Raw genomic sequence first — 25,123 nt, forward strand, 5'->3', positions numbered from 1 at the left:
TTCAGCGACTCGGTCAGCACTTCTGACACTGGGGAAAAGGTCCTTTCTGCCCACAGCGGAGAATTTCAAAGCCCAGGCGATCTGGTTTCCTGGGTTATGTCTGAGCCAGGTTGTTTGCAAGAGGTGCCTTGTGCAGGGCTCAGCATGACCTGGCAGGGAGGACCGCAGCCCCGGGTTTGGATGCGCTGCAGCCTTCTGCCCACTCGGGCCCTGGCTCCGGGCTCTGCCTCCACCTGTGCCCGTCAGCTGGCAGGGAGCCTGCGCTGCCCACAGAGCCCCTGTGAGATTGGACGTCCTGGTGAGGCCTGTGGGGTGGCACAGGGAGGCCCCAGGCCTGCCCGTGGGAACACGCAGCTGCTGAGACGCTTTGACCAGCCTCTCTTGCTGCTGGTTCCAGGAGTTCCCAGCTGTGGCGCGCAGGGTCTGTGGAGAACCTGAAGTCCCGCACGACTCCGCGGTTCGGTTCCGTCCCTGTGGCTGGGCGCCGGCCGGGGGCGTGCAGCCGCGCTGGCTCTCTGGCTGCTGCGGTTTTCACCGTCCGCTTCTTTCCTGCTGTTGTGGGTCCTCACCCGGGGATGGGCTCCCCCTGATCGGTAGAGAGTGGAAGGGGGAGGGGGAGAGAGACCGAAGCACCCAGGTGAGAGAGAACGTGGCCCAGCACGTTCCCTGACCGGGGCTGGGGATTGAACTTGCAACCCGGGTACGTGCCCTTGACTGGGAATTGAACCTATAACTCTTTGGTGTGCAGGCCGACGCTCTAACCACTGGACCACACGGGCCAGGGCACAGCCTCACCCTGGCACTTGACTTATGCTGATTCAGTTCATCCTCACAACAGTGCGGGGTGTAGGTACCCTCATCACCCCCCTTCACAGAGGAGGAGACAGTCCGAGCGCTGGCCAGCTGGCCCTACAGCCCGGGACTGGCTCCGAGGGCCTCGCCCCGGAGCTCACGAGCTAGGAGACAGCGGTCCCCTGCCCCTAGGACTTCTATGAAGGAATGTTGATTGTTTCCCCATTTCGTTTTGAAAAGATAATTCCTATAGTTCAGCATTCACAAAGGCCCACGGGAAAGTGCGTCACCCCCCCGAGTCCCCAGGGCGCCCAGTGTCCCCCCTGGATCCAGCTGGTGACACCTGGTTTCGCACAGCTTCCCAGAGACTCTAAGCAAAGGCAATCAATAAACACAGCGTGGACTTTGCTGTGAAGGAAATATCCTTAGCAACACGCCTTGCAGACCGTCCGCGCCGTCCACGCAGAGTTTCTCCTTCTCTCTTGAGAGCGTGGGGTTTCTCTGGCTGAATGAGCTGTTTACGTAGCGGGGCCCTTGCTGGCGAACACTCGGCTTTTCCCGTTGGTCGCTCTCGCAGACACCGCAGCAATGAATAACTTCACGTACGTCATTTTTTCATGTACCCGTACATCTGTAGAATAATTCCTACGAGTGGAATTCTTCATCGAAAATCATACGTTAAAAATGATCATGAGCCCTGGCCGGTTTGGCTCAGTGGTTAGAGTGTTGGCCTGTGGTCCAGAGAGACCCGGGTTCGGTTTCCGCTAAGGGCATGTACCTCGGTTGCAGTTTGTTCTCGGCCTTGGTTGGGTCGTGTGGGTGGCAGCCACTCGATGTGTCCCTTTCACGTTGATGTTTCTCTCTCTTTCCCTCCTGCTCTATCTGAACAAAAATTGAGAAAAAGCCCTCGGGTGAGGATAAAAAAAAAATTACCATGAAAGACCCACTTGCAGGTTGTTTATAGAAAAAAAGCACATTTTAACCCTAAAGACATGAACTGAAACCTAAGCTCCCTGATTCCAGCCCAGGGCCGGCCTGTGAGCCAGCCTTTCAGACCGTCACAGGCCTCCTGCTGGGGTCACTTTTGCACAAAATGTAGCATAGCTTCCAAATACATGAAGCAAAATTGTGTAGAAGAAAAGGGAACTACATTCAGATCACCATCATAATGTTAACTCTCTTCTACCAACAGTTGTTAGAACAAATAGACCAAAAAAGAAAAAAAATCCTAAGGATTTGGAAAATCTGAACACCATCAGCCACCCCGACCTGTCATCTCTAAAACACTACACACAATTAGAATACACCTTCTCCAGTGTACATGGAACACCCTGCGAGGTAGACCGTATGTTGGGCCATAAAAATAAGTCTCGATAAATTTAAAAGGATTGACATGACAAAGCATGTGTTCACCGACTATATGTTATTAAATAAGAAATCATAAAAAGATAGCTAGAGAATCTTCAAATCGTAGGAAATGAACACTGCAAACTAACCCCTTGGTCAAAGAAAAATTCAGAGAAATTATAAAATAATTTGAATTGAGTAATGGAGGAACATACCAAAATTTGTAGGATGCAGCTAATGCAGTCCTTTGAGGGAAACTTGTTGCTTTATCTGACTATAATGGAAAAGTAAAAAGGTATAAAGTCAGTGACCTCTGCTTTTTCCTTAAGAGTCTGGATAAAAAGAACAAAGAAAATAGATGAAGGAGATAGTAAACATACGAGCAGAGATTAACAAAGTAAATAAATGGCAAATAGCACAGAAAATCAGCAAAGCTAGAAATTAGTTCTTTGAAAAGATTAATAATATTGATAAGTCCCTAGAGACTGACGAGAAAAGAGAAAACACAGACGACCAATGTTAGGGAGGAGAGAAGGGGCACCATTTACGTACCCTACAGACAGTATCAAGGGGCATCATGAATGTCCTGGGCCATTACATTCATGGCCAGTTGCACCAGTAACGCAAGGACTGAAGGCCAGAGCAGAACCTCGCTGCAGGTGTGTGGGTCCGGGAAAGGGCATGTCTTTATAGTCTCTGGTTTGTATTTGTGGCCATGACTTCTCAGTCCTCAAAGATCTGCCTTTTCTTTGCTGATACCATCCCAAGATAATCCTGGCAAGTTGAGGGTGTAGAGTTTGTGGTTATATCAGGAAGGATTCATTTGGTTTTGTGCATGATAAAAAACAACAACATTCCAAATAGCTTAAGCTAGAGGTAATTAGCCCACACAACAGACAAACCCATAGTTACTCTAAGCGTCAGGTGTGGCTTGATCCAGGGTCTCACGCAATGTCACCTGGATTTCTCTCTTGGTTCCTCATGGTGTCAGATGCCTCTGTCTCTGCAGCTCTGGCCTCCTGTGTCTCCTGGGCTCTGGGTGGGTCACATGCCTGTGTTTGTGCCCAGGGACTTTGTGTTCTGAGACGTAGCTCCTGAAAGGAAATCGATACCTAAACAAGGGGATGGATGCTGAATGGCCAGTTGTAGCAGCATGCTCATCAGCACCTGGGGGTGGCTCGTGACGCCGGGGACTTCACAGGGCTGATTCCTTCTGTCTCCTAGGGAGTGCTGGAGGTGCTGTCAGAGGTGGGGTGCCATCTTCGCGTGTCTCTCTTCGATGTCACCTACCGACACTTCTTCGGGAGGACGTGGAAGAGCACAGCGAGGCCGGTGGACCCGCTCTCGAGGCAGCCGTCCAGGGTCGTCTTCCATGAGGTGGGTGGACCGCGGTGTCGGGGCCCTGGGGCGGGCAGGGTGCACCCTGACCTGGGCGCACGACCAGCGCATCTCGGATGCTAGCGATGCCTGGAGCTGCAGGCCTGGCGTCGCCCGCTGGTCTTAGGCGGGCTCGTTGCCAGATGCAATCTTGTGTGCAGGCCAGGTGTCCCAGCGGAGCAGTGGGCGGGGCGTGTCGCTCCAGCAGAAACTGAGCGTGCTCAGTCTCACAGTTAGGGCTGTGTGGCAGGCGGGCCCGATGCGGACAGGTGCCCTAACTCAGCCAGGTAGGAGCCCGAGACAGTGCCCAACGGCCAGGACGACTAAGTAAAGCCGTGGAAAAGGGAGTGTCCCGGGGACCGACGGTGTGTCTGATACTAAGGTTGGCAAACTGCTTGGGCAGAGGCCTCTCGGGGGTCTCTGGTCAGCCGTGCCGGGGAGGAGGGTTTGTGCTGCGAGTCTCGTGGGCGGCGTGGGCAGCTCCTCTGCGCTCTCAGCATGGGAACACCTCGCCCACTCACGCCTGAGACAGGACAAGCCTCGTCAGCAGCGGCTGTGGCCCTGATGTTGCCGGCCGCCTGGCCGGGCTGTCTCGCCGCCTTTGGGGGCCTCCTAGGGCCTTTGAGGGCTGGCTGTTTGCTTCTCCTTCTCGTGTACAGTGAGGCCCAAGGAAGCTCAGTGTTGTCAGGGCCAGTGACTCATGGAGGTGGTGACGGAGCCCTCCCTGCTGGGGGTCCCTCAGGCCAGGCACTGGCTCACGGCACGGTTACGCCATGCTGTCCCCAGCACCCTCGTCCGGAGGTCGGTGTTGCGTTTCCTCCTTGAGAGAATCAGGCTGGTCATGAGGCCGTGTGTGTGTGCGTCCAGGTGGACCTGCTGAGCTGGCCCACAGCCCGCGCTTTGGCCGCAGTGATTGTCCTATGGCCTTCTAACCCTGTGTCCATGGGGGAGCATGTCACCGGATGGGACCATGCTCTGAAACCAGCCCGGGGGTGCACTGCGGTCACTGAGGACCTGAGATGAGTCCCCTTCTCTGTGTGCCCCCTTTAGGGTGGCTGGGGCTGTCCTCGGGCAGGGGCACTCACGGCCCCACAGGCATCTACCCTGCAGAACGGAGGGGCACCATCAGAAATGGCCTCAGAGGGCTGTGCCTCCTTCTGCACTGCCCAGGACTCAGCTTCGGAGCCCCGTGGGGCTTCCGTTGTCGTCAGGTGGCGTGTCGCTTCAGGTGTCACGCACCCAGCTCGCTGCTCAGGTCCCGGTTAGGAAAACGGAGATTCGGCCCTGGGTTCCGAGGCTGCCAGCCGAGTCCGCCCCAGCTCCGCCTGCGCCGTGTTCATTCTTCGTGTTCCTCTGAGCTGGGCATGGGGCACAGTGGATTAGTGAGAACCGCAGTCCTGAAAGCTGGGGACCTCTGCACCCCAGCCTTGGAGTTGCCAAGGAGAACACAGCTGAGCGAGCATTTCTGTTTGGAGGCTGTGCCCAGCCAAGCCGCAGAATGGTCCCCGGGAAGCGGCTCTCCAGCTGCTATGCCCTCGGCGAGCAGCAGAGGCCGCTGATGCCCCGGGAATGCGTCCTCCTGGCCCGCACTCCCCTCACGGCCTTGACAGCCAGAGGACAGAAGACAGGCTTGTTCACGTTCCCTTAGCTCCGGAGAGGCCCCCTTTGGCCGTGTGTGTGTGCGCGTGTGTGTGATGCCTGCACAGGTGGGCGGGGGCCGCTCACATGGCTGCGTGGCCGTGCTGGGGGTCGCTCTGCCCTTTCAGAAGGGATTCAGAAGTTCCGTGGGGAGCTCATCCTGGTTTCCCAACTGCCCGTGCGTTCTGCTTTACCCGTCAGCAGCAAGGGACCGGGCTGGGGTTTGGCGTGGCTGTCCAGCGAGTGTGGGTTCATCAATCACGCTCGCGCTCCGTTTTTACCGAGCCCTGGAAGACGCTGCTGTCTCGTCACTTCGCCTTGACTCCGAGCGGGAGCTTCTCTGTGAGCCTGAGCTCCTGGCACCGGCTTTGCGGGCGGGGCCAGCCCCAGGCCCCTCTGGGCTCAGGGCTGACATGGGCTCTCCTTCCATGTCGCCCCTGGTGGAGAGGCCCGCCCTTCACCCCTGCGAGGCCACGCATCCTCCCAGCCTCTCCAGAGTGTCTCTTGAAGATGATCTGGAGCCCACGTGCCGTGCAGCCTCTGTGTGTCCTTTCCCAGATGGGCAGGAATCCCGGGGGTTCTCCACAGATGGGTGGACCTCCCTCCTCAAGCCCTCCTCAGCCCAGGTGCTGCTGGGACAGCAGGTAAGCCAGCTGCTCCCCTCGAGACCGGGGAGGGGTTGCTCCCGCTGCCCACGGCCCCGCCGTGGGACACGACCCCGATGTTCTTCCCCGTCAGTGAGGGTGCTGTCATGTCCCCTTTAAAAGCAGGCTGAAGGGAGAGTCCGGGTAACCCCATGGAACTCCAGGGAGGCTTCCCAGCGACAGGGAGCCCCTGGCCTCTCCCCGCGGGGCCCCGCTGCTGTCACCCCACGTGCAGTCCCAGGAAGGCAGGAAGAGCGACAGTGTGACGGGGCCTCTGAGGACGGCGCTTCCTGTCCGGCTGGGTCTCCGGGCTGGTGGGCGGGGCTGATGGGTGGTCCCAGAGGAGAAGCGGTGCGTCTCCACGGCGTGTCCAGTGCCGGGCATTCGGGGAGCGTGCGCGCTGGCGCTTCGGCTTCGTGGCGTGTTCCTCGCGGTGCACCGGGCAGGCTTGTTCAGCTGTGACCGCCTAGCTCTCCAGTCAGCCGGCAGGTTCTCTGGCCGGAGCGGGGCTGCGTCGGCCGTGTCCGCAGGGTTCGTTGTGAGGTTTGCAGGAGCTGGACACGCGCGGTGGCGAGGCGGCCTGGGGCCATTTACCCAGGCTGGCCGCACACCGTCTCTCCAACCAGGTTACCTCGCCCCGGGATGGCTGACCAGGTTACCTCGCCCCGGGATGGCTGACCTGGAGGGCCTGGCGGTTCCCCGGGGGGCTGTCTCCATGGCCCTGCCGTGTGGTGCGGGTAGGGGGAGCCCACCGGGGCGTGGCTGCTGCTGGCGTCCGAGTCGGGGGCTGTGTGGTTCCCAGGGGAGAGCTTGCTGAGCAGTGTCCTGTGCCCGGAGCTCAGCTCGGGATGGGTCGAGTCCAGGGAGCGTCCGAGCCTTGTGGGAGGCCGAGCCGGCAGGTGGACGTGGCAGGAAGTACTTGTGACTTACGCGTCTTCCTGAAGACACTCCGTCCAGGCCGATGGAGAAGCCTCTTCGGAAGGTCCCAGCTTGGAGTCTGCTCTGCCCTTCCCTGGCCTCTTCGCCGGCCTTTTTCCTTCTCGGGACTGACGGCCGGTGTCACCGGGGTCTCTGGTGGCACTGCCGTGTGGACGCGGGGCTGCAGCCTCTCCCACCGGCGCCTGCTCAGGGTCCCGGTTTCAGGGGCACCAAGTGGGTGAGAGATGGAAACTTGGCCCCGAGGCAAAATGGTGTCGGTGTCTTTGAAGATGAAGTAGCAAGACAGGAGGGTTTCAATGATTTATTAATCTGTCTATCCCGCCAGGGCGGAAACTTGTCCCGTGTGGGTGAGTGAGAGGTGATGTGGGCGGGTGGGGCCCCGCTCTTCTTCAAGGGCCTTCCCTGCAGGTGACTGGACGGGCTTGACGGAAACTTCTCACCGTGTCGTCTCAGGTGATGGGTGGGGTTTGCCTCTCAAGGCGTACGGACCGCGTGGTGTTGATGAGCTGTCCCGGCTGCAGGGCTCGTGTGCAGCTGAGCTGAGCTGGGGGTGGTTCTGGCTGAGCCCCTGGTGCGCTGTAAGGTGGGCCTGGGGCCTGGGTGCCAGGGGAGCCCCCTGAGGGCGCTCCGGCCGGCCATGAGGAGGGCAGCTGTGGGGGCCCTGTGTTTCCACCCCAGCCGGCTTCCACCTCCCCGAGCCTCGAGCGGTCGGTCCTGAGCAGGGTTTGCATTTTGTAATGACCCTTCCCTGCGAGCTGGGGCCTCCGAGGGCTGGGCCGTGTTTTCCAGGGCCCTTAGGGATTCTCTCGCACGGTGGTGGTCCCCGCCCGGAGGGTCAGTAAATGATGTTTGGAAAGAGCATCTGCCCTGACCGGTCAGGGTAGTGTGGCAACAGCTGGGGACCCCGTGTTTTCTTTCCACGCTGCGCTTCCAGGGGCCGGCCCCCCACTTGGGGCGGAGACCCCGGAGAGGAATGCCGATGGGCTCCGCTCCGCTTGTTTTGTCTCAGAATAATTGTTTTCGGTGGTGAGCAGAAGGGACAGGCAAGGGCCGTAAATCTGCACTGGGGACGTGCAGAGAGGCTGGTCCAGCAGCGGTGGCAGAGCACCTTCAAGGTGACCTCCAGCTGGGGGATTACTGTGGCTTCGCATCAGAGTTGAAAATGTCTGTTTCGCTGCAGAAAGGAAAAGTGGGTGGTGGTGACTATAAACGCCGTGTGCACTGGAACAAACACAGAAGGTGGGGTAATGACCATCTCCACTGCACGGCGGGGCTCAAGCCGGTTCCTGAGTCCTGCGAACAGAAACATAATTCTCCCTTGGTCCAGCCACCTGTCAGCTGTAAGTGGTCATTATTTCATCATTTTGCAATAAAAGATAATAGAATAACGATTTATATCTCGTGGCTGATGTTTTAATGTGTCTCTCTGTTATCCTGGCTGACAGTCTGTGATTACAGTAAATGTTTCCTGGGTGACACCATGGTAATGACTCCTTAACGGGGATTATTCCAGGTTTAAATCCCCTGCAGAGCCCCGCCTGGCCTCCCTCACCTCTCTCTGCCTTGGCGGGGGTGGTCTCTGTGCCCCGCCGTGACCCCAGCACGGGCGCTGGGTTCCGGGGACACTCTGAGTCCGAGCCGCGGCGGAGCACCTGTGATGCTTGTCCCTGTTGACTCACAAACCCCCGTTCCTGTCTTCTGCGTCTGTGATGTTGGTTAGTTTTAAATAAAAGCAACTGCATTGGGTTTCCTGAAGCAGAAGAAACAGCAGCAGCGCGAAGGTGCTCTTGTTCCCCGAAGGTGGAGAGACGGCGGTTGGCTGCGGTGCATTCGCTCTCTCTGCCCTGAGAGGCAGGGCTGGGAGGGGTGGAGAGGTGACACGTGGAAAACCGTTTACAAATGTTTCTATTGATTTTTCAGAGAGAGAGGGAGAGAAGGAGAGAGAAACATCGATGGGAGAGAGAAATCTTGATCGACTGCCTCCTGCACGGCCCCTACTGGGGACCGAGCCTGCAACCCGGGCATGTGCCGTGACCGGGAATCGAACTGGGACCTCTCAGTCCATGGGATGACGCTCAATCCACTGAGCCACACTGGCCAGGCTACTTTTTAAATCCTCACCCCAGGACATTTTTGAATTTATTTTCAGACAGAGCGGGAGGGAAAAGGGAGGAAGAGAGAGAAACATTGATGTGAGAGAGACACATCGACTGGTTGCCACCCACACGACCCCAACCGAGGCCGGGGACAAACTGCAACTGAGATACATGCCCTTAGCGGGAACTGAACTCGGGTCTCTCTGGTCCGTGGGCCGGCGCTCTAACCACTGAGTAAAACCATCCAGGGCTGGCCCGGCTTTTTAAAAAATTTTTAATTTTTGTGGTTAATCCTCCCCTGATAATATTCTTTTCTCCCTCACATCCCTGGCCGGGGTTCGGGATTGAACCTGCAACCCAGGAACGTGCTCTCGACTGGGAATTGAACCCATGACCCTTTGGTCCGAGGGCCGATGGTCTAACCACTGGGCAACATCGCGAAGGGCTGGAAAACCTTCTAAGAGCAGTTCGATGTGTCTGCTCAGCTCGGTTCCCCATCTTTCAGGAGAATGACCTCAACGCGATATTAGTCACAAAGAGATGCTAGTTGGCTCTGAACTGGGAATAATCACACAGCACCGCAGACGTCTAAGGATCCTGCTTAGTTAAACAAGGTTAGGTCAAGGCAGCTGCATCCCAGTTCCACATGACCCGGGCCCCCAGAGGCCCCCTCAGGGGGCGTTTGCCCGGACTCGGTCCGGCTTCATCTAGTGTCACTGGGTGCTGCCTGGGCGGGGTGAGTGCGTGGCCCCGCCTCTTTCTCCTCCGCAGGACCTGGCGTCCGTTGGCATCTTTTTTGCTGGATGGAAAGTTCCCAGAGCAAAGGCACAGTGGCCGCTGTCCCGGCTGCTGGGCGCGCTGGGGAGCAGCTGTGGCTCCCAGGAGGTCACTCGGCTGGGCCTGTCGTGTTCTCGGGCGCCTCGGAGGGGTGCTCCACATGGCCGCACGTGCGGCGTCTGCGTGGCGATGGCCCGGGGTGGCGGGAGCACAGCGGCGTCCTCTGTGCCCTGCCTGCAGGTGGTGGCGTCCACCCAGTGCCTCATCGAGCTTCCGACTTCTGATTCACAGCCCCTGTATTTCCACACGTCGCTGAGCCACCCTCACATCGTGGCGGTGGTGGAGGTGGTCGCCGGCGGCAGGAGACGGGACGGCGCCCTCCAGGCTCTGTCGTGTGGGTTCGGAATTCTTCGGCTCTTCAGCAACAAGCCGGAGTCTCCCTGCTCTGCCTCCCAGGACAAGCGGTACCTGCCTCGCGCCCTCCGCCCTTGTGCTTTTCCGGCGTTCTCTGCGCTGCCGAAACCTGCTCGCGTGGCCCCGTGGAAGGCTTGCCCAGTGTCGGCCTCGTGACCGTGTCAGCCCAGTGGAAGCCAGTCTGCCACTCCAGACCCGGCTCTCTCTCGGCGTGGCCCCTGACACTGTGGGCGGAAAGGCTTTGCGGGGGCCGTCCTGTGAGTGTAGGATGACCAGCAGCATCCCTGGTCCCCACCGGCCACTAGGTGCCAATAGCACCTCCCCCACGGCAATGTCTGCAGGCATTGCCGAATGTCCCTGGGTGCAGAAGCGTCCCGGCCGCCAGCCACGCGCTCTGCAGGAGCACCCTGGGAGCACCAGTTCCCCACGGGCTTTGCTCCGACCCCTCTCCCAGCACCGAGCGCTGTCCCAGTGCTAGCCGTTGCTCCCTGGGGCCCAGGTTCTCGGGCTGCACTGGGACAGCGCTCGGTGCTGGGAGTGGGGTCGGAGCAAAGCCCGTGGGGAACTGGTGCTCCCAGGGTGCTCCTGCAGAGCGCGTGGGCGAGGGGCGCTGGGGCGTCCGGCCGAGTGATGGCGGGTGGGCCCCCCACACTCTGCTTCGGGAAGAGTAGCTGGCGCTTCCGAACTAGCGCAGGCGGCACTCGCTGACGTGGCTCTTGTTTTGCAGGCTGAGACTGTATCACGGCACCCCCAGAGCCCTGCTGCACCCACTGATGCAGGACCCCCTCGAACGTAAGCGGCCTCCCCCAGCACTGTCCACCTTGGGCCTGTCCTGTGAGCGTCCTCAGTGCAGGCCATTGTCACCTCAGCTCCCCGATGGGGTGGACTTGGGAGAGATGTGTCATGGGCCTGGGTGTTTTACATACTTTGAAGACTGGCCTGGTAGGGGGCATTGCTTTGTGAGGGTGACCACGGGACAGGCGGCCACGTGGGGGCCACCCATTGGGAGGGCTGGTGGCCTCCTTGCCTCTAGGGTAACAGCTTTGCCCCCAGATGGAGTAGCTGCTGTCCATCACTGGCCACCACTGTCACAGGAAGCCACTCGCTGGGAAGCCCATTGGTGATCTCCAGCAAGGCCTCAGATGGCCTGGCTGAGGAGCCCTCTGTAGGGACATCCGCCACATTGTGGAAATGCTGGGCTCTCGTCCTGTGTGAGGCCCAGCGGCCAGTGCCAGCTGCGAGGGACACGTGGCTGTGGCCAGGTGGAGGGTGGGAGGAGGGGCAGCCAGTGGGGGCAGGGGGTGGGCTGGGCAGAGACCTGTGTCGACTGTGGTGGACGGGCCATGTGGTCACAGGTGGCCCTGTTTGGGAGGGTGCCTTCCTGTCTCCGAGAGGTTGCCTGGGCTCGGTGACGGAAACTGCGTTTGCCATGGAGCCGGTGTGAAAGAGACCACCCATACCCTCGGCTCCCCGCGGAGTTTGAGACAATCACTCAGAAACAATTTTATCGCTAAACATTGGCTCTGAGGTGATCCCTCTGTTGACTGTAATCATAAATTTGCCAGTGTTTTCTCTCCTGGAGCATCCTTAGAATTGGGACCCTATAAATGGCGTGCGCGCCACATGAGCCTCCCGTCCACGGTTCTGGGTCGCGGCCCTGAGTGGTGCCTGCTTCCTGCTCTGGGGAAGGTGTGAGCCAGAGATTGTTACTTTGTTACAATGTAACAGCATCATCGGAAACCAGCATCTCTTTCGTGCCAGTTTCCCCAGAGTTACTAGGGATCCGTTTTTTCTTTTTTACTTTTTGGCTGAACTGACAGTAATTTCCGTCTCCCTAAAAGTACGTTTCCTGTTTGTGGCGTCTATGTCTAAGAATCGGGGTTCGGCGGCTGACTGGATGGAAAGTGCCCCGGGTCAGCTCTCACAGCCCTGTTTCCCTCCCCAGAAAACAAGCTCCTGACGGTCATTGAGAGCTGCAGCCTGCAGTACACGCTGAGGCTGCACCCGGCCCTGGAGCCCGCCTTCCACCTCCTGCCCGAGAACCTGCTGGTGTCCGGCCTGCAGCCCGTGCCCGGCCTCCTTCCGGCTCCCGGGAACTCGGGTAAGGGCTGCTCTGTCCTCTCGCCGGCTGCGGCCTCCTGGGCACTGGGCTCTAGGGGAGTCCCGGCAGGGCGTGCAGCACCTCCCAGCACACCGCCCGCGGGGCAGGAGGGGGGAGGGTGGGGCGGTGCCACCGCGGTCTGCCGTCCCTCAGCCGTCTCAGGTCGCCCAGTCGCCTCCGCCTCCCTCCCTCGGGAGACGCCTTGGTAAGGAAAGTGGTTCGCGTCTGTGCCTGGCCAGCGCGTCCACCGCTGCTGGTGCCGCCTCACTGGCCTCCACGCAGTGGCCTCCTCAGGGTAACTTTTCCGTTGTGGCAGACACGTGGCAGACACGTGGCAGAACGTTCTCGTCTCAGCCACTTCGGTGTGCGGCTAGCGCGTGCGTCTTCCCGAACTGCAACTGTCCCCGTCAACCGCTCACTCCGCGCCCCCACCCCAGGCCCGCACCCTGCACCCTCTCCGGCTGTGAAGGAGACTCTTCCCGGGCTCCCTGTGACTGGGTTGTGCAGTGTTTGGACTTTCTCGCTGTCTTGTCTCACTTGGCGTGGCATTCACAGGGCCCATCCTCCTGTCTGAGCTACCTTCCTTTCCAAAGCTGGGGGACACCCCCGTGGCATTCACAGGGCCCATCCTCCTGTCTGAGCTACCTTCCTTTCCAAAGCTGGGGGACACCCCCGTGGCATTCACAGGGCCCATCCTCCTGTCTGAGCTACCTTCCTTTCCAAAGCTGGGGGACACCCCCGTGGCATTCACAGGGCCCACCCTCCTGTCTGAGCTACCTTCCTTTCCAAAGCTGGGGGACACCCCCGTGTGGATGACCACGAGTGTGTCCACTCGCCTGCCGACGGACCCTGGGTTTCCGGCCTTTGCCTGTGGTGATAAACTGCCCTGGACGTGGGTGTGCAGAGGCTTGTTACGTTGGAAACTGAGCGCCGTGTGACAGGCCCAGCACTCTGCCTTGTGTTGGTTCCCAGTGGTGGCGTGGGTCATGGCGGTGGACCTGGTGGGGCCTCACCACCTGGCACTTTCGGAAGCTCTTGGTCTGGCTGTCTGGAGGCGCCAGGAGCAGGGACCACAGCAGCTCCCCCGCCGGGCTCTGCTGGAACTCTGCTCAGCTGGGCCGACTCCGGCCTGGTCCAGGAAGAGCAGGCTCGACCTGGGGCTCCGCAGCCCGGTGGAGGGCGGTGACGTGCTGAGTGTGTGGCTCAGACCCTGAGAAAGGGCCATGGCTCTGCCCCAGTGCGGGGAGTGGTTGTTAGGCTGTCCCTGTGCAGGCCCAGGCGTTCTGGTCCATGCCCGATGCAGATGTCGTTCATGCATTTCTGGACGGGTCCGTGACCTGTGAGGTCGCTGTTTGTTCAGTGTCCCAGAGAAAAGACGATGGACGTGAGAGGTGATGAGTCAACTGTGAGCAGGGGCGCGTCTCAGAAGGGGTCTCAGGTTTGGACTCACCTGGGTCACTGAGCTGAAACGCCCTCTCCCCCCACCCCGAGCCCATGCTGGAAGCCTCACAGTCTACCTGTGTTCTCCCGAGAGAGGAGGGGCTGGAGCTCGGGGAGACCGGGGTGGGCCTGGGCTGAAACGCCCTCTCCCCCCACCCCGAGCCCATGCCGGAAGCCTCACAGTCTACCTGTGTTCTCCCGAGAGAGGAGGGGCTGGAGCTCGGGGAGACCAGGAGGGCCTGGGCTGAAACGGAGCTTGGGGAGACCAGGAGGGCCTGGGCTGAAACGCCCTCTCCCCCCACCCCGAGCCCATGCCGGAAGCCTCACAGTCTACCTGTGTTCTCCCGAGAGAGGAGGGGCTGGAGCTCGGAGAGACCAGGAGGGCCTGGGCTGAAACGCCCTCTCCCCCCACCCCGAGCCCATGCCGGAAGCCTCACAGTCTACCTGTGTTCTCCCGAGAGAGGAGGGGCTGGAGCTCGGGGAGACCGGGTGGGCCTGGGCTGAAACGCCCTCTCCCCCCACCCTGAGCCCATGCCGGAAGCCTCACAGTCTACCTGTGTTCTCCCGAGAGAGGAGGGGCTGGAGCTCGGGGAGACCAGGAGGGCCTGGTGGTCATCTGCTGGGACCGAGTGGCCGGGACGCGTCGCCTGCGCTCCGACCTCGGCTGTGGCCCGTTGCCGCCTGGCCCCGTCGGGCAGGGAGGCCCTGCTGTGAAGAGGGAAGAGCCTGGCGCCCACTGTTCTGCGTCCGCCCACCCAGCCTTCGCCCTGGTCTGGGCCTCAGCAGAGGCTCCTGGGCCTGCGCTGTAGGCAACACAGCGGGTGTGAGCGGAGCTCGGTACAGCCTGGGCCCGCCTCCGGGTCATCGCTGGACGGAGGAGCCCAGCTGCCCGATGGCCCTCAGACTGCGGAGGCCAGGGGCCACGAGACCCAGGGGAGGTGGGATTTAAGGAAGCGCCATTCCAGCGCCGTACCCTCAAGGCTAGGGTTTCAGCAGAGATCTGAGCCCAGCTGCCCACTGGTGTGGAGCCACCGCTCACAGGGGCGCGTCCCGGATGCCAGCGGTGCCCGGAGCACTGCAGACCCGAACGGCCAGGGACTCCGCCACGGAGCCTGGCACGCTCTGGCAGGCGAGGGCTGGGGGAGCCCAGCTGCCCAATGGGTGCAGACGCCACGCGGAGTGCTCCTCGCAGCCGAGAGGCGCCGGCTGCTTTCTGACAGGGCCATCATCTCTGTTACATGCTTCCCCGATCTCTGGGCTTTGGTGACTTCTCTTGCAAAAGGTTTCTTTGCTGGATCGTGTTTGTAGCCCCGGAAGGGCCAGGGCTGGGACTGGAAGGCTCCCTGGTGAATCATCTGTCGAACGTGCAGAGGGTTTGGTTTCATCTGAGTGCCCTTCCGGGAGCTGGGTATCTGTTCATTGTGAGAGCCACCACGTAGGAGGGCGCTCTTCTTCACTGGGGTTGTGATGGAGGTTACTGTGGCTCACTGCAGTTTCAGTGAGTCATGTAGAGAGGGCCGGGTGCCCTTGCCCAGTGACCCCAGATGGCAGCCCAGCGTCACAGCAGCGTCACAACAGGACCCGATGGCCACACGGCCCAGCCTCACACCAGGACCGGATGCCCACATGGCCCAGCGTCACACCAGGACCTGACGCCTGCACGACCCAGCCTCACAGCCAGACCCGACACCCACACAACCCAGCGTCACAGCCAGACCCAACACCCGCACGGCCCAGCGTCACACCAGGACCCGACATCTGCACGGCCCAGCGTCACACCAGGACCCGACGTCCACATGGCCCAGCGTCACACCAGGACCCGACATCCGCACGGCCCAGCGTCACACCAGGACCCGACGTCCGCACGGCCCAGCGTCACACCAGGACCCGACGTCCTCACGGCCCAGCGTCACACCAGGACCTGATGTCCGCACGGCCACGGGCCTTACCTGCGTCTCCCCGGTTGGGCTTGCGCTCCTGAGTGTGCGGATCGAGTGATTCCGACCTGGGGAGACTGGAAACGACAGAGGGCACTTCCGGTCCCCCCAGCAGCTCCTCGTCTCTCCTGGGAGGCCGCCGGCCTCTCCCTGAGCAGCTTCAGGGGAGCTCCGAGTCGTCCAGTTTGGCAGATGCCACCACGTCCACGGTTCCTTTCCTTGCAGCTGGGAAGCCCTGCCCCCTCTCAAACATTCTCCGCCTGGGACAGAGAGCTCCGTGCGCTGCCCGGTCACTCCGCGGGCTGGCCGAGGCCCCTGTGGCGGTGGAGTGAGCCTGCCTCTGGCCGGGACCTGCTGCTCTCAGGGTCGCACCTCTGCGTGCCTGTCAGACCCGCCCCCGTGGGCCACTCGTCACGAGGCGCCAGCCTGGGGGCGTGGGGGGGGGAAGGGGGCCCAGGCAGGCTGTGTGGGTGAAGGCTCGGCCCTGCCCGCCGGGAGCGGTGCAGAGGTCTCATGGCGCGGCCGGAGGCGGGGGCCGTGGCAGCACACCGGCCAGAGCCCGTTTCCTGGACCCGGGCCAGCATGGAGTCTAGTCGGGGTGCTGGGCCGTGCGGGGGTCTGGGCCCCTTCTCACAGCACTGATAGGCTCTGGCGGAAGGCGAAGGGTCTCGCAGTCACCTGACAACACTGCCACCCCCTCCCCCGACACCCACCGGAGCCCCTGCTGTGGGGGTTCGCCGTGAACCGCTGAGCCCCCACCGTGGCTCCGCAGGGTGTCATCACTCAGGACCTTGGGGGGCCTCGTCCTGTGAACTGCGACTGTCCCATTACACACTCACTCCCCACCCCCCAGCCCCGCACCCTCCGTCCCTCTTCGTCTGTGAATCTGACTGCTTTAAGCAAACGGCTCACGAAAGTGGATCATACAATGTTCGTCCTTCTGTATCCGACCTGTCTCACGCAGCAGTGTGTCCTCAAGGTCCAGCCACCTTGTCCCACAGGAGTTCCTTCCTCTTTGAGGCCGGATAATGCACAGTCGCCGTGTGGACGGACCACACTTTGTTTATCTGTTTGTTCGCAGACCCGGGGCGGTCCCCACCTTCTGGCTGCTGGGCCTGCACTTTTCACCGGTTCCGATTCTCAGCAGTGAGGAAGGCATGCACCAGCTGTCCCAGGAGCGTCGGACCTCACGCCCCCGTGTGGTGGGAGGACGTGGGGGCCACGAAGAAGGAAACGAGGTAACCCGAGGTTACTGCCTGCAGACCTGCAGACCCGCAGACGCGCAGGCACACGTGGTTTTAAACACAGTTGGCATCAGCGGACAGTTTTGTGATCTTCTTTTCTGCTACCGCATCATGACCACTTTGCGACCATTAGATGATCTTTGACAACGTGCTTTCTGTCCCCGCTTTTGTGGACGGACAGCTGACAAATTCCTCTATTTTGGAACATTGGGTGGTTCCGTGCTTTTCTCTCTTCTAAAGAACGTTCCGAAGGACGCCTTGCTCGCTCTGCGGGGTGGGCCCAGACACGGGCACCGCTGGGCGGAAGGCGGATGTGGGGGCTGGAGGCCCTCGAGACCGGGAAGGCGAAGGCAGAGCTGCCTGTTGGCGCTGACACGGAGCCTCGCGGACCATGGTGCTCTGCACACGGCCGTTCTGCCATCACTGAGTCTGTCCGTCGTTCCTTTTCAAAGCGAAGACCTTGTCCCTAAATATTTGAACAGTCGTCAGAACTCGGGGGGAGAGAGGACCAGAGCCGGAACGATGGCCCCCAGTGGTGGTGATGGGAGGTCCCCGGGGGGGGGGGTGAGCCTTCAGGTGGCAGCTGCTGTGCCTGCCCCTCCTGTGCTGGTCACCGCCCGGAGCTGCGGACACGGCCTCCCTGCACATAGTCCTCCCCGCACCTGAGGTCCCCATGCCTGCTCTGCCGGCCACTGGGCTGGATGCCAGGAGCTGGCGGCCCCTCCTATGCTCATGGGGCCACGGCCCCAGGGAGGCTGCCCACTCGGGACAGGGACTGGCCTCCCGTGGTGCCAGCCCTGACCGTACTGCTGCCTCAGCATGGTCATGAGGACGCCCGCATGTCGCCATGCGGTTCACGGGCGATGGAACAGTGAGAAATGGCCGGCTCACTGGCTGTCCCTGCTGGAAAGGAAGGGAGCGACGGGGTGGGGCCCAGGGAAGGGAGCGGGCGCCCCTCTGCACTCTGCTGTCCGTGTTCTGGGTGCCAAGTGTAACGTGCTTCCTGGACGAGTGCGGGGTGGAACGTGGCCTCAAGCGGAAGTTGCATTTGTGTGACCAGTTCAGCGTTTGGGCGTCAACGGAGGTGGGTTCTGACCCAGGGTCCTGTCTGAGTGGTGCCCGTGTTCTCTTTCCCGCCTGCAGGGCCCTCGCCGCGGCCTGGAGCCGGGGTGGCGGGAGCCGTCAGGCGCTCCGGGGGTGGTGTTCCCACGGATGACCTTGCGCTCTCGTTTCAGGTGATGCCCTCCGAAAGCCTCGCCTGCAGAAGTCGGTCACGTGGTACTTGGATGACGTGTTCTTCACGCTGTACCCTTCCCTTGAGAAATTTGAGGAGGAGCTTCTGGAACTCCTTGTCAGCGACCACTTCCGGGAGGTACAGTCTCCCGTCCGGGGCTCGGTCTCCCATGCAGGTGCCCATGGCGAGCAGAGCCTCTGATGCAGCCGGCGGCGGGGGCCGGCAGCCACCGCGATCTGCTCCTGTCTTTCCCCCTTTGTGGCTGAAGGGGGACACTAGCCTGTTTTAGCTTCGACGGTGACAAAGGTGCTGTTATCCTGAGACGTTAATTAACATTAATTTTGACCTGTCTTAAACCAGTCCCGGTTTAATAAGTAAATTAAGTCACCAAACGAGCGTAGGGAAATTCTTCAGAGAATCTGCATTTACGAAGGACCTTTGAGGACGTTTGGCTCTTTCCAAGGAGATGACGGGAATCCCGGTCATTTCACCCTATCAGAGCAGGTGTCCGGCTGAGGTGCTCTCCCCCCACTGCCGGGTCCAGCCTGCCTGTGAGCCTCCCCGCAAGCCTGTGCGGGGCGCCCTGGACGAGCCCAGCCAGGGCCTCTGAACACGCAGCCCCCTGTCCCGGACATTCTCCTCCAGATCTGTGCGGTGTCCTCCGGCTTCAGGCTCAGCACAGGCCTCCCTGCCTCCCGGCCTCCCGCGAGAGCGCCTGGCTCCTCACCTGTGTCCTGGCGGGTCTCGTCCCTTTTGCGGAGTTGCACCAGGAGGACAGGGACATGCTTTGTTCAGCACCACACCTGGTGTGAGTCAGGTGTGGGCACGCAGCAGGCCTTTGATACCTGTTGTGGGCGTGCATGCCTCAGTCCCGTGGTGCCCATCCTGTCATCTGAGCAGTCAGCAGTAATTCACCACATACACGCACATGCACACATGCGCACACGTGCAGGCACACACACAGGCACACGTGCAGGCACATGCACACACACTAACATGTGCCCACACACGTGCACCCACACACATGCACCCACACTAACATGTGCCTGCATGCACACACTAACCTGTGCCCGCACATGTGCACTCACGCACACACACTAACACATGCCCGCACACATTCACACACACACTGACACGTGCCTGCACATGTGCACTCACGCGCACACACACACACGTGCACTCGCGCACGCACATGCAAGCACGTGAACGAGATGGCCGTCCTCTGAAAGGCACTCCAGAGAACATGGTCCCATCTGCAATGGAAACACCACAGGGGACCTCTGTGGCAGTTGGGTTTCTGGGTGCAGCTCCCGCTGTCTCCTTGCTGCTCCGGGTGCCCCGTGGAGGGCGGGGAGGCTTTCAGAGCGCCCCTGCTGGGTTCCATGCTTCCTTATGCGCTTCACCGTCCCTGCACTTGTTCCCACCTGACCGGCAGATTCTCCTCATCTCCACCGGTCTGTTTGCATCACTCAAGGCCTAACAGGCCGCCTTTAGACCCGTTCCGCCTGATGAGGGGCGGTGGAGAACCCTTGAAAGTTCAGGGATCGTTCTGCAATGATCACCCCGTTTAATAAACAGCAATAGCCCGGAGGACTGTCCTGGCTCGTTCGTTAGCGCATCAGTACGTTTTTTGTTAAGATGAAACACTTTAATATCCAGCGATCACTTTGGGGCAGATTCCGTCTTTATTGGTTTATGACTTACTGCCGAATAGGCTGCCTCCGCTGCCCGTGCCCTCAGTCTCCAGTGTGCGGGTCCTGCAGGGCGGAGGCTGAGACCTGCCCGCCGCCCTTGGTGCCTCCTCCACGGGGGCGGGCTCCGCACCTCGGGCACCAGGTCCTGTGAGAGGTGCCCAGGTCTCTGGCCGCCGGATTGGTGCGTGTGAGATGGTGGCTGAACCTGGGAAGCTTAGGGCGAGAGTTTGGTGATCAGGCACCTGATGGGGTGCACCAGGGTGTGTTGCTCTGACAAGATCCCACTCTGGGAGAACCCAAACTACCTATAAAGCCCTGTGGCCAGCCAGTTCCAACTGGATGACCAGCTGTCCTTTGCTGGGCTCTTTGTCACTAAGCATCATGGGCTCTGGGAACTTCTGTCACAGTCTCTCCTCTCCGCTTGCCCTCCCCTGGGGACGAGCCCGAGAGCCCCCTTCCCTTCTGCCCTGCCTGATGCTGTGTGACGTGTGCATGTTCCAGGGGACGAGCCCGAGAACCCCCTTCCCTTCTGCCCTGCCTGATGCTGTGTGACGTGTGCATGTTCCAGGGGATGAGCCCGAGAATCCCCTTCCCTTCTGCCCTGCCTGATGCTGTGTGACGTGTGCATGTTCCAGGGGACGAGCCCGAGAGCCCCCTTCCCTTCTGCCCTGCCTGATGCTGTGTGACGTGTGCATGTTCCAGGGGATGAGCCCGAGAACCCCCTTCCCTTCTGCCCTGCCTGATGCTGTGTGACGTGTGCATGTTCCAGGGCGACCGCCCGCTGGACAGCAGCGCCCTGGAGATCACGGAGCGGCGCCTGTGCGTCGGCGTGCACAACGGTCTGGGCTTCGTGCAGAGGCCGCAGGTCATGGTGCTGGTGCCCGAGATGGAGGTGGCCTTGACGCGCTCCGCCAGCTTCAGCAGGAAGGTCGGCTCCTCTTCCAAGGCCAGGTGCTCGCCCGGGCTCCCGAGTCCCGACCTCCCGAGTCCCGACCTCCCGAGTCCCAGCCTCCAGGGGAAATGAAGTTTTTGCACATGTGCCCTCACCCACCTGGGGTCCTTCCCTCGTGCCTGCGTTTCCTCTTGCTCAGTTTTACCCATTTGGAGCCGACCTCGGTGCTCTGAGGTTGGAAAAATTCTGTTTTTGTTCTGTGACAATTTGGGAGTTAGCATTGTGGCCGCTTACGGTCTCTGGAGACCCTGCGTGCTTCCCTCCCGGCGTGCCCTGTGCCCAGTCTCTCGCACGGTGGAGACCCAGAGCGCTGTAAGTCCTGCGCTTTGCTCCGCCCCCGCCTCCCAGACCAGAACCAGAGGCAGCTCCAAGGGCCCTGGAGGGGAGGCGCCCTGGAGACCTGGGCGTGTCATTCCACCTCCGGACATAAGCTCTGGCGATTTAGAAAACTGTTCCTTGTGGCACCTTAAAAAGGCCCTGGTTTGGGGAATGACTCTGGGAGCCAACCCAGAGGAGCTCCGTGGCATTGCCCCGCGAGGGGCTTGCTGCGGACGACGTGGGGGCCGTGGGCTCAGGGCAGCCGAGCCACCGCTTGACGCGCCCCTGCCGTGTGCTCTTGCCCAGCTCTGGAAACCAGGCTCTGGTTCTGAGAAGCCGCCTCCGCCTCCCCGAGATGGTCCGTCACCCCGCGTTCGCCATCGTCTTTCACCTGGAGTACGTGTTGAACAGCCCCGCGGGAGCAGACGGCCACGTAAGGTCCCCCGTGTCGGGTCAGGTCCCAGCTGGAGGTGGGCCTGACAGTCCCATTAGCATTTCCCGTTAGAGCCGTGTGAGTGTGTTAGCAGCCTGGGTGATGCGTGTGGACGGGGCTCTGGAAAAGCGCTTCCTGGTGATAACTCCATCATCCCCGGCTTCGTGCCGACAGGGCGTCAGCTGCTGGGCGGTAATAGGTGCTCCGTGGGCATGCATCACGATCGCATTAACGCGCAATTACCATGCTGGTGATTATTGTGAAAAATGAGGCCATTTACTGCATCTCTCATATGATATTAAGTGTAGTCAGGCTTGAGTCCGCGCAAGAGATGGATGAAGTCCTGGTGACTTCACACGCGCCTGGGCAGGACTGGCCTGTGGGCTTCCGCTGGGAGAAGAACCACAGACAGACTTCCCTGGGGCCTCTCTGGAAAGCCCGAGTCCTGCTGTTCTGGAGATTTACTTTTCTGTTTGAAAAGCAAGTAACAATGTAACAAGTCAAGTAGAAATAGAAGGAAGGCCCACAAGATGCCCTCCAGGTGGTGGGCCCGCCAGCCAGAGCAGGGGGCCACCCGGCGTGGGCCTGCGGGCTGTGGTGGTTTCCCGTCCGCTCTGGCAGCAGCCGGCTGACCTCCTCGATGTCCGCACTCAAGTCGGTGTGATTTGGGGTCCTGTTCAGGTGGACAGGCCTAGAGGCAGGCGGCTGGATACACGGTCACAGTTGTTCTGTGGACGGTCTGCTTTTCTCTAGGACCAGAAGTTTCAGGTGTGCACGACTGTGCCTGCCATGTGGGTGGGCATCTGGGCCTGTGACAGGAGCCTGGGGGGACGTGTGGGCGCAGGGGGGGCATCCCCGGATGGCTCTCCACTCCTCGGTGACATCAGTACGACGTAGCCTCTGGAGCTAACTGGTTTGCCTGAGATCACAAAGTCTGGTATGAAACTGCCATATCTTAGGTGACATCCATTATTTTGTGACTTTGTGGACACACTTTGCCATGACGGGTGGGTGCGACACAAGTGGCTGCCCCCGGCGCTCTGGGACCATGGCTGGAATAGCAGCTCAGTTCCCTTTGATACGGAGGTTCTTCTGAACACGGACTACTGGGCTCCGTGTTGCCATCACCTGCACCCTTTCTTCCTGCGATCCGGGAAGGGACGTTCTGGCGTGTGGGCGGCGCACACAGGTGGGGTGCTGGGGAGAAGGCAGCGATGTGCCAGCCTGCACGTTCCTCCCGCCGCCGTGGGCCCGCAGGCGCAGGGCTGGGCAGGGGCAGGCCACTCAGCAGCCGTGCTCTGACGGCACCGCCCTCCTGTTTGAGGCCCTCTGTACGGTGGGAACTGCCGCCTGGAGCCGCCACCCGGAGGGCTGGACATGGCGGTCGGCGCCGGGCATCCCTGCGTCTGCTTCCACGTTCCCAGACCTGAAGAAAGTCCAGTCCCAGTCGGCCTAGTTACTGTGAACGTCTTGGCACGCGCCACATGCTGGTGTTTTTCATTTTATTTGTTTTTATTAGGGAACACTTCCATTGTCAAGGTGAGAAGAGTCCGAAGAACCCAGTGTTCCTGTCAGCAACCTCGAAAGTTCGGGGCTGTCGGGGGTCTGTCTCCGCCCTTCTCCTTCCCTATTCCGCCCAGGTGGTTTCAGGGTGACCCTGAGGCGCCCTCCCTTCAGCTCCGGAACGTGGGGTGTGAAGCCCTCTGCACCACCACCCTCCCCTGGAACACGCCTCACAGTGTGGCGTACCTGCTTGGCCTGGGTGCGTTTGCAGGACTTTCCTCATCAGAACCAGGCGAGCCAGACAAATGTGCTTTTCTCTGGACGCTGACTCCTGAGTGCAGTGTCCTCGTGTGCAGACCGCTGGGCTGTACGCTGCACGCTGTACCGTTCTGGCCTCGCTGTGTGCCTAAGCTGGGGAGCCACAGCGGTCGGGAGCTAGAGCCTGTCTCCCAGGGCCGCGTGGCTGAGCCCGAGAGCCACAGCGGTCGGGAGCTAGAGCCTGTCTCCCAGGGCCGCGTGGCTGAGCCCGAGAGCCACAGTGGTCAGGAGCTAGAGCCTGTCTCCCAGGGCCGCGTGGCTGAGCCGGGGAGCCACAGTGGTCGGGAGCTAGAGCCTGTCTCCCAGGGCCGCGTGGCTGAGCCCGAGAGCCACAGCGGTCGGGAGCGAGAGCCTGTCTCCCAGGGCTGGGTGCCTAAGCCGGGGAGCCACAGTGGTCAGGAGCTAGAGCCTGTCTCCCAGGGCTGGGTGGCTGAGCCTGAGAGCCACAGTGGTCAGGAGCTAGAGCCTGTCTCCCAGGGCCGCGTGGCTGAGCCCGAGAGCCACAGCGGTCGGGAGCTAGAGCCTGTCTCCCAGGGCCGCGTGGCTGAGCCCGAGAGCCACAGTGGTCAGGAGCTAGAGCCTGTCTCCCAGGGCCGCGTGGCTGGAGAGATGTCTGGGCTAATCGCGTGTCCAGTGTGGACCAGTCTCCGCAGTCTGTGAGTCCTCCTGGTCCGGAGACTGTGGCAGTCGTTAGAAATGAACTAGAGAAAATGTTCTGAGAGGTCCCACCCTTGTTTTCAGTCTGTCCTGCCGTGTTTGTCCTAGCCAGAGCGCGGCAGCCTCTGCACCTGTCCTTGGGTCGTTCTTCCCGTCCAGACCATGTCCTTCCCGGAATGTATGTGGGGACCCCGCAGCCACCCAGATGGCCCACGTGGATGCGTGGGGAGCTGTGCCAGCGTAGACCCCACAGACGTGGAGATGCGGGGACCCGTGCCAGCGTGGGCCCCACGGACGTGGATGCATGGGGAGCAGTGCCAGCGTGGGCCCCACGGACGTGGACGCGTGGGGAGCCGTGCCAGTGTGGGCCCCACGGACGTGGACGCGCGGGGAGCCGTGCCAGCGTGGGCCCCACGGACGTGGACGCGCGGGGAGCTGTGCCAGCGTGGGCCCCACGGACATGACGCGCGGGGAGCCGTGCCAGCGTGGGCCCCACGGACGTGGACGCGTGGGGAGCCGTGCCAGCATGGGCCCCACAGTTGTTTTCTGATGGAGTGAAGTGGACAAAGCAGTCTCCCTAAGAGAGGGATGTGGACGGAGACACCTGCTGTCACCAGACTCTGAGCTGCCCGCCACAGCTTTGTCAGAATAAGTGCAGATGCCCATGGGCCGGCCAGCAGTCGTAACGGTCCTTTCTTGGCGAGTCATGTAGCAAAGTAACCCTCTCCCAAATCTCTAGAAGGCGAAGGTTTATCATTCATGAGTTTGCCACTGTCCTTGGAACCAAACAAGCTCACGTGACGAAGATTGGAGTGCTTACCACGTGTGGACCCGGGGGCTCAGCGCCTGGGACCACGAGTGCTGTGTGGTTCGAAGATTCTGTGTTGGAGCGAGAGTGTCACGCCTCGCTTCCCTCTGAAAGTTATGTGGACGTAGCTTCCTAGAGCTGGGAAACGTAGACGTCCCGAGGGCTTTCTGGAGCGCCTTCAAAAGTGCCCTGCCGCGTGCCTGTGGCTGGCGCTGTCCCCGTGGCGTCCCCAGGTAGCCACAGGCGTGCGGCGGAGGCTCTGGGCTGCGGCTTGTCTGTGCCCTGCGGCCCCCACAGCCAGCACAGGTGGAGGTGTGCAGAGCGCCCTGAAGGTGGCTGGAGAGGGCGCCCCTGGTGCGGAACCCTGGTGCGCCCCTGATTCTGCGTGTTGGGTTCCTGACAGTGCTGGCAAGACACTGGCTCACCCGTAACGTGGTCACCCCCTCCTCCCCCATTGTGG

At 61.0% G+C, this 25,123-nt stretch overlaps 1 protein-coding gene across 1 annotated transcript in view; it reads left to right on the forward strand.

Moving 5' to 3' along the window:
- Positions 1–23,858, forward strand: part of LOC118626842 — a 30,951-nt gene extending 7,093 nt beyond the window's left edge. Inside the window, exons 3-9 of the mRNA XM_036256847.1 lie at positions 3,364–3,516; positions 9,902–10,074; positions 10,752–10,816; positions 11,970–12,125; positions 17,982–18,118; positions 21,251–21,396; positions 23,018–23,858. Coding sequence (XP_036112740.1) covers positions 3,364–3,516; positions 9,902–10,074; positions 10,752–10,816; positions 11,970–12,125; positions 17,982–18,118; positions 21,251–21,396; positions 23,018–23,858 — 1,671 coding nt within the window. The remainder of the gene's footprint in view (positions 1–3,363; positions 3,517–9,901; positions 10,075–10,751; positions 10,817–11,969; positions 12,126–17,981; positions 18,119–21,250; positions 21,397–23,017) is intronic.
- The last annotated feature ends 1,265 nt before the right edge of the window (positions 23,859–25,123 follow it).

Source organism: Molossus molossus, unplaced genomic scaffold (assembly GCF_014108415.1).
Source record: "Molossus molossus isolate mMolMol1 unplaced genomic scaffold, mMolMol1.p scaffold_m16_p_12, whole genome shotgun sequence".
NCBI classification, from domain to species: Eukaryota; Metazoa; Chordata; class Mammalia; order Chiroptera; family Molossidae; genus Molossus; species Molossus molossus.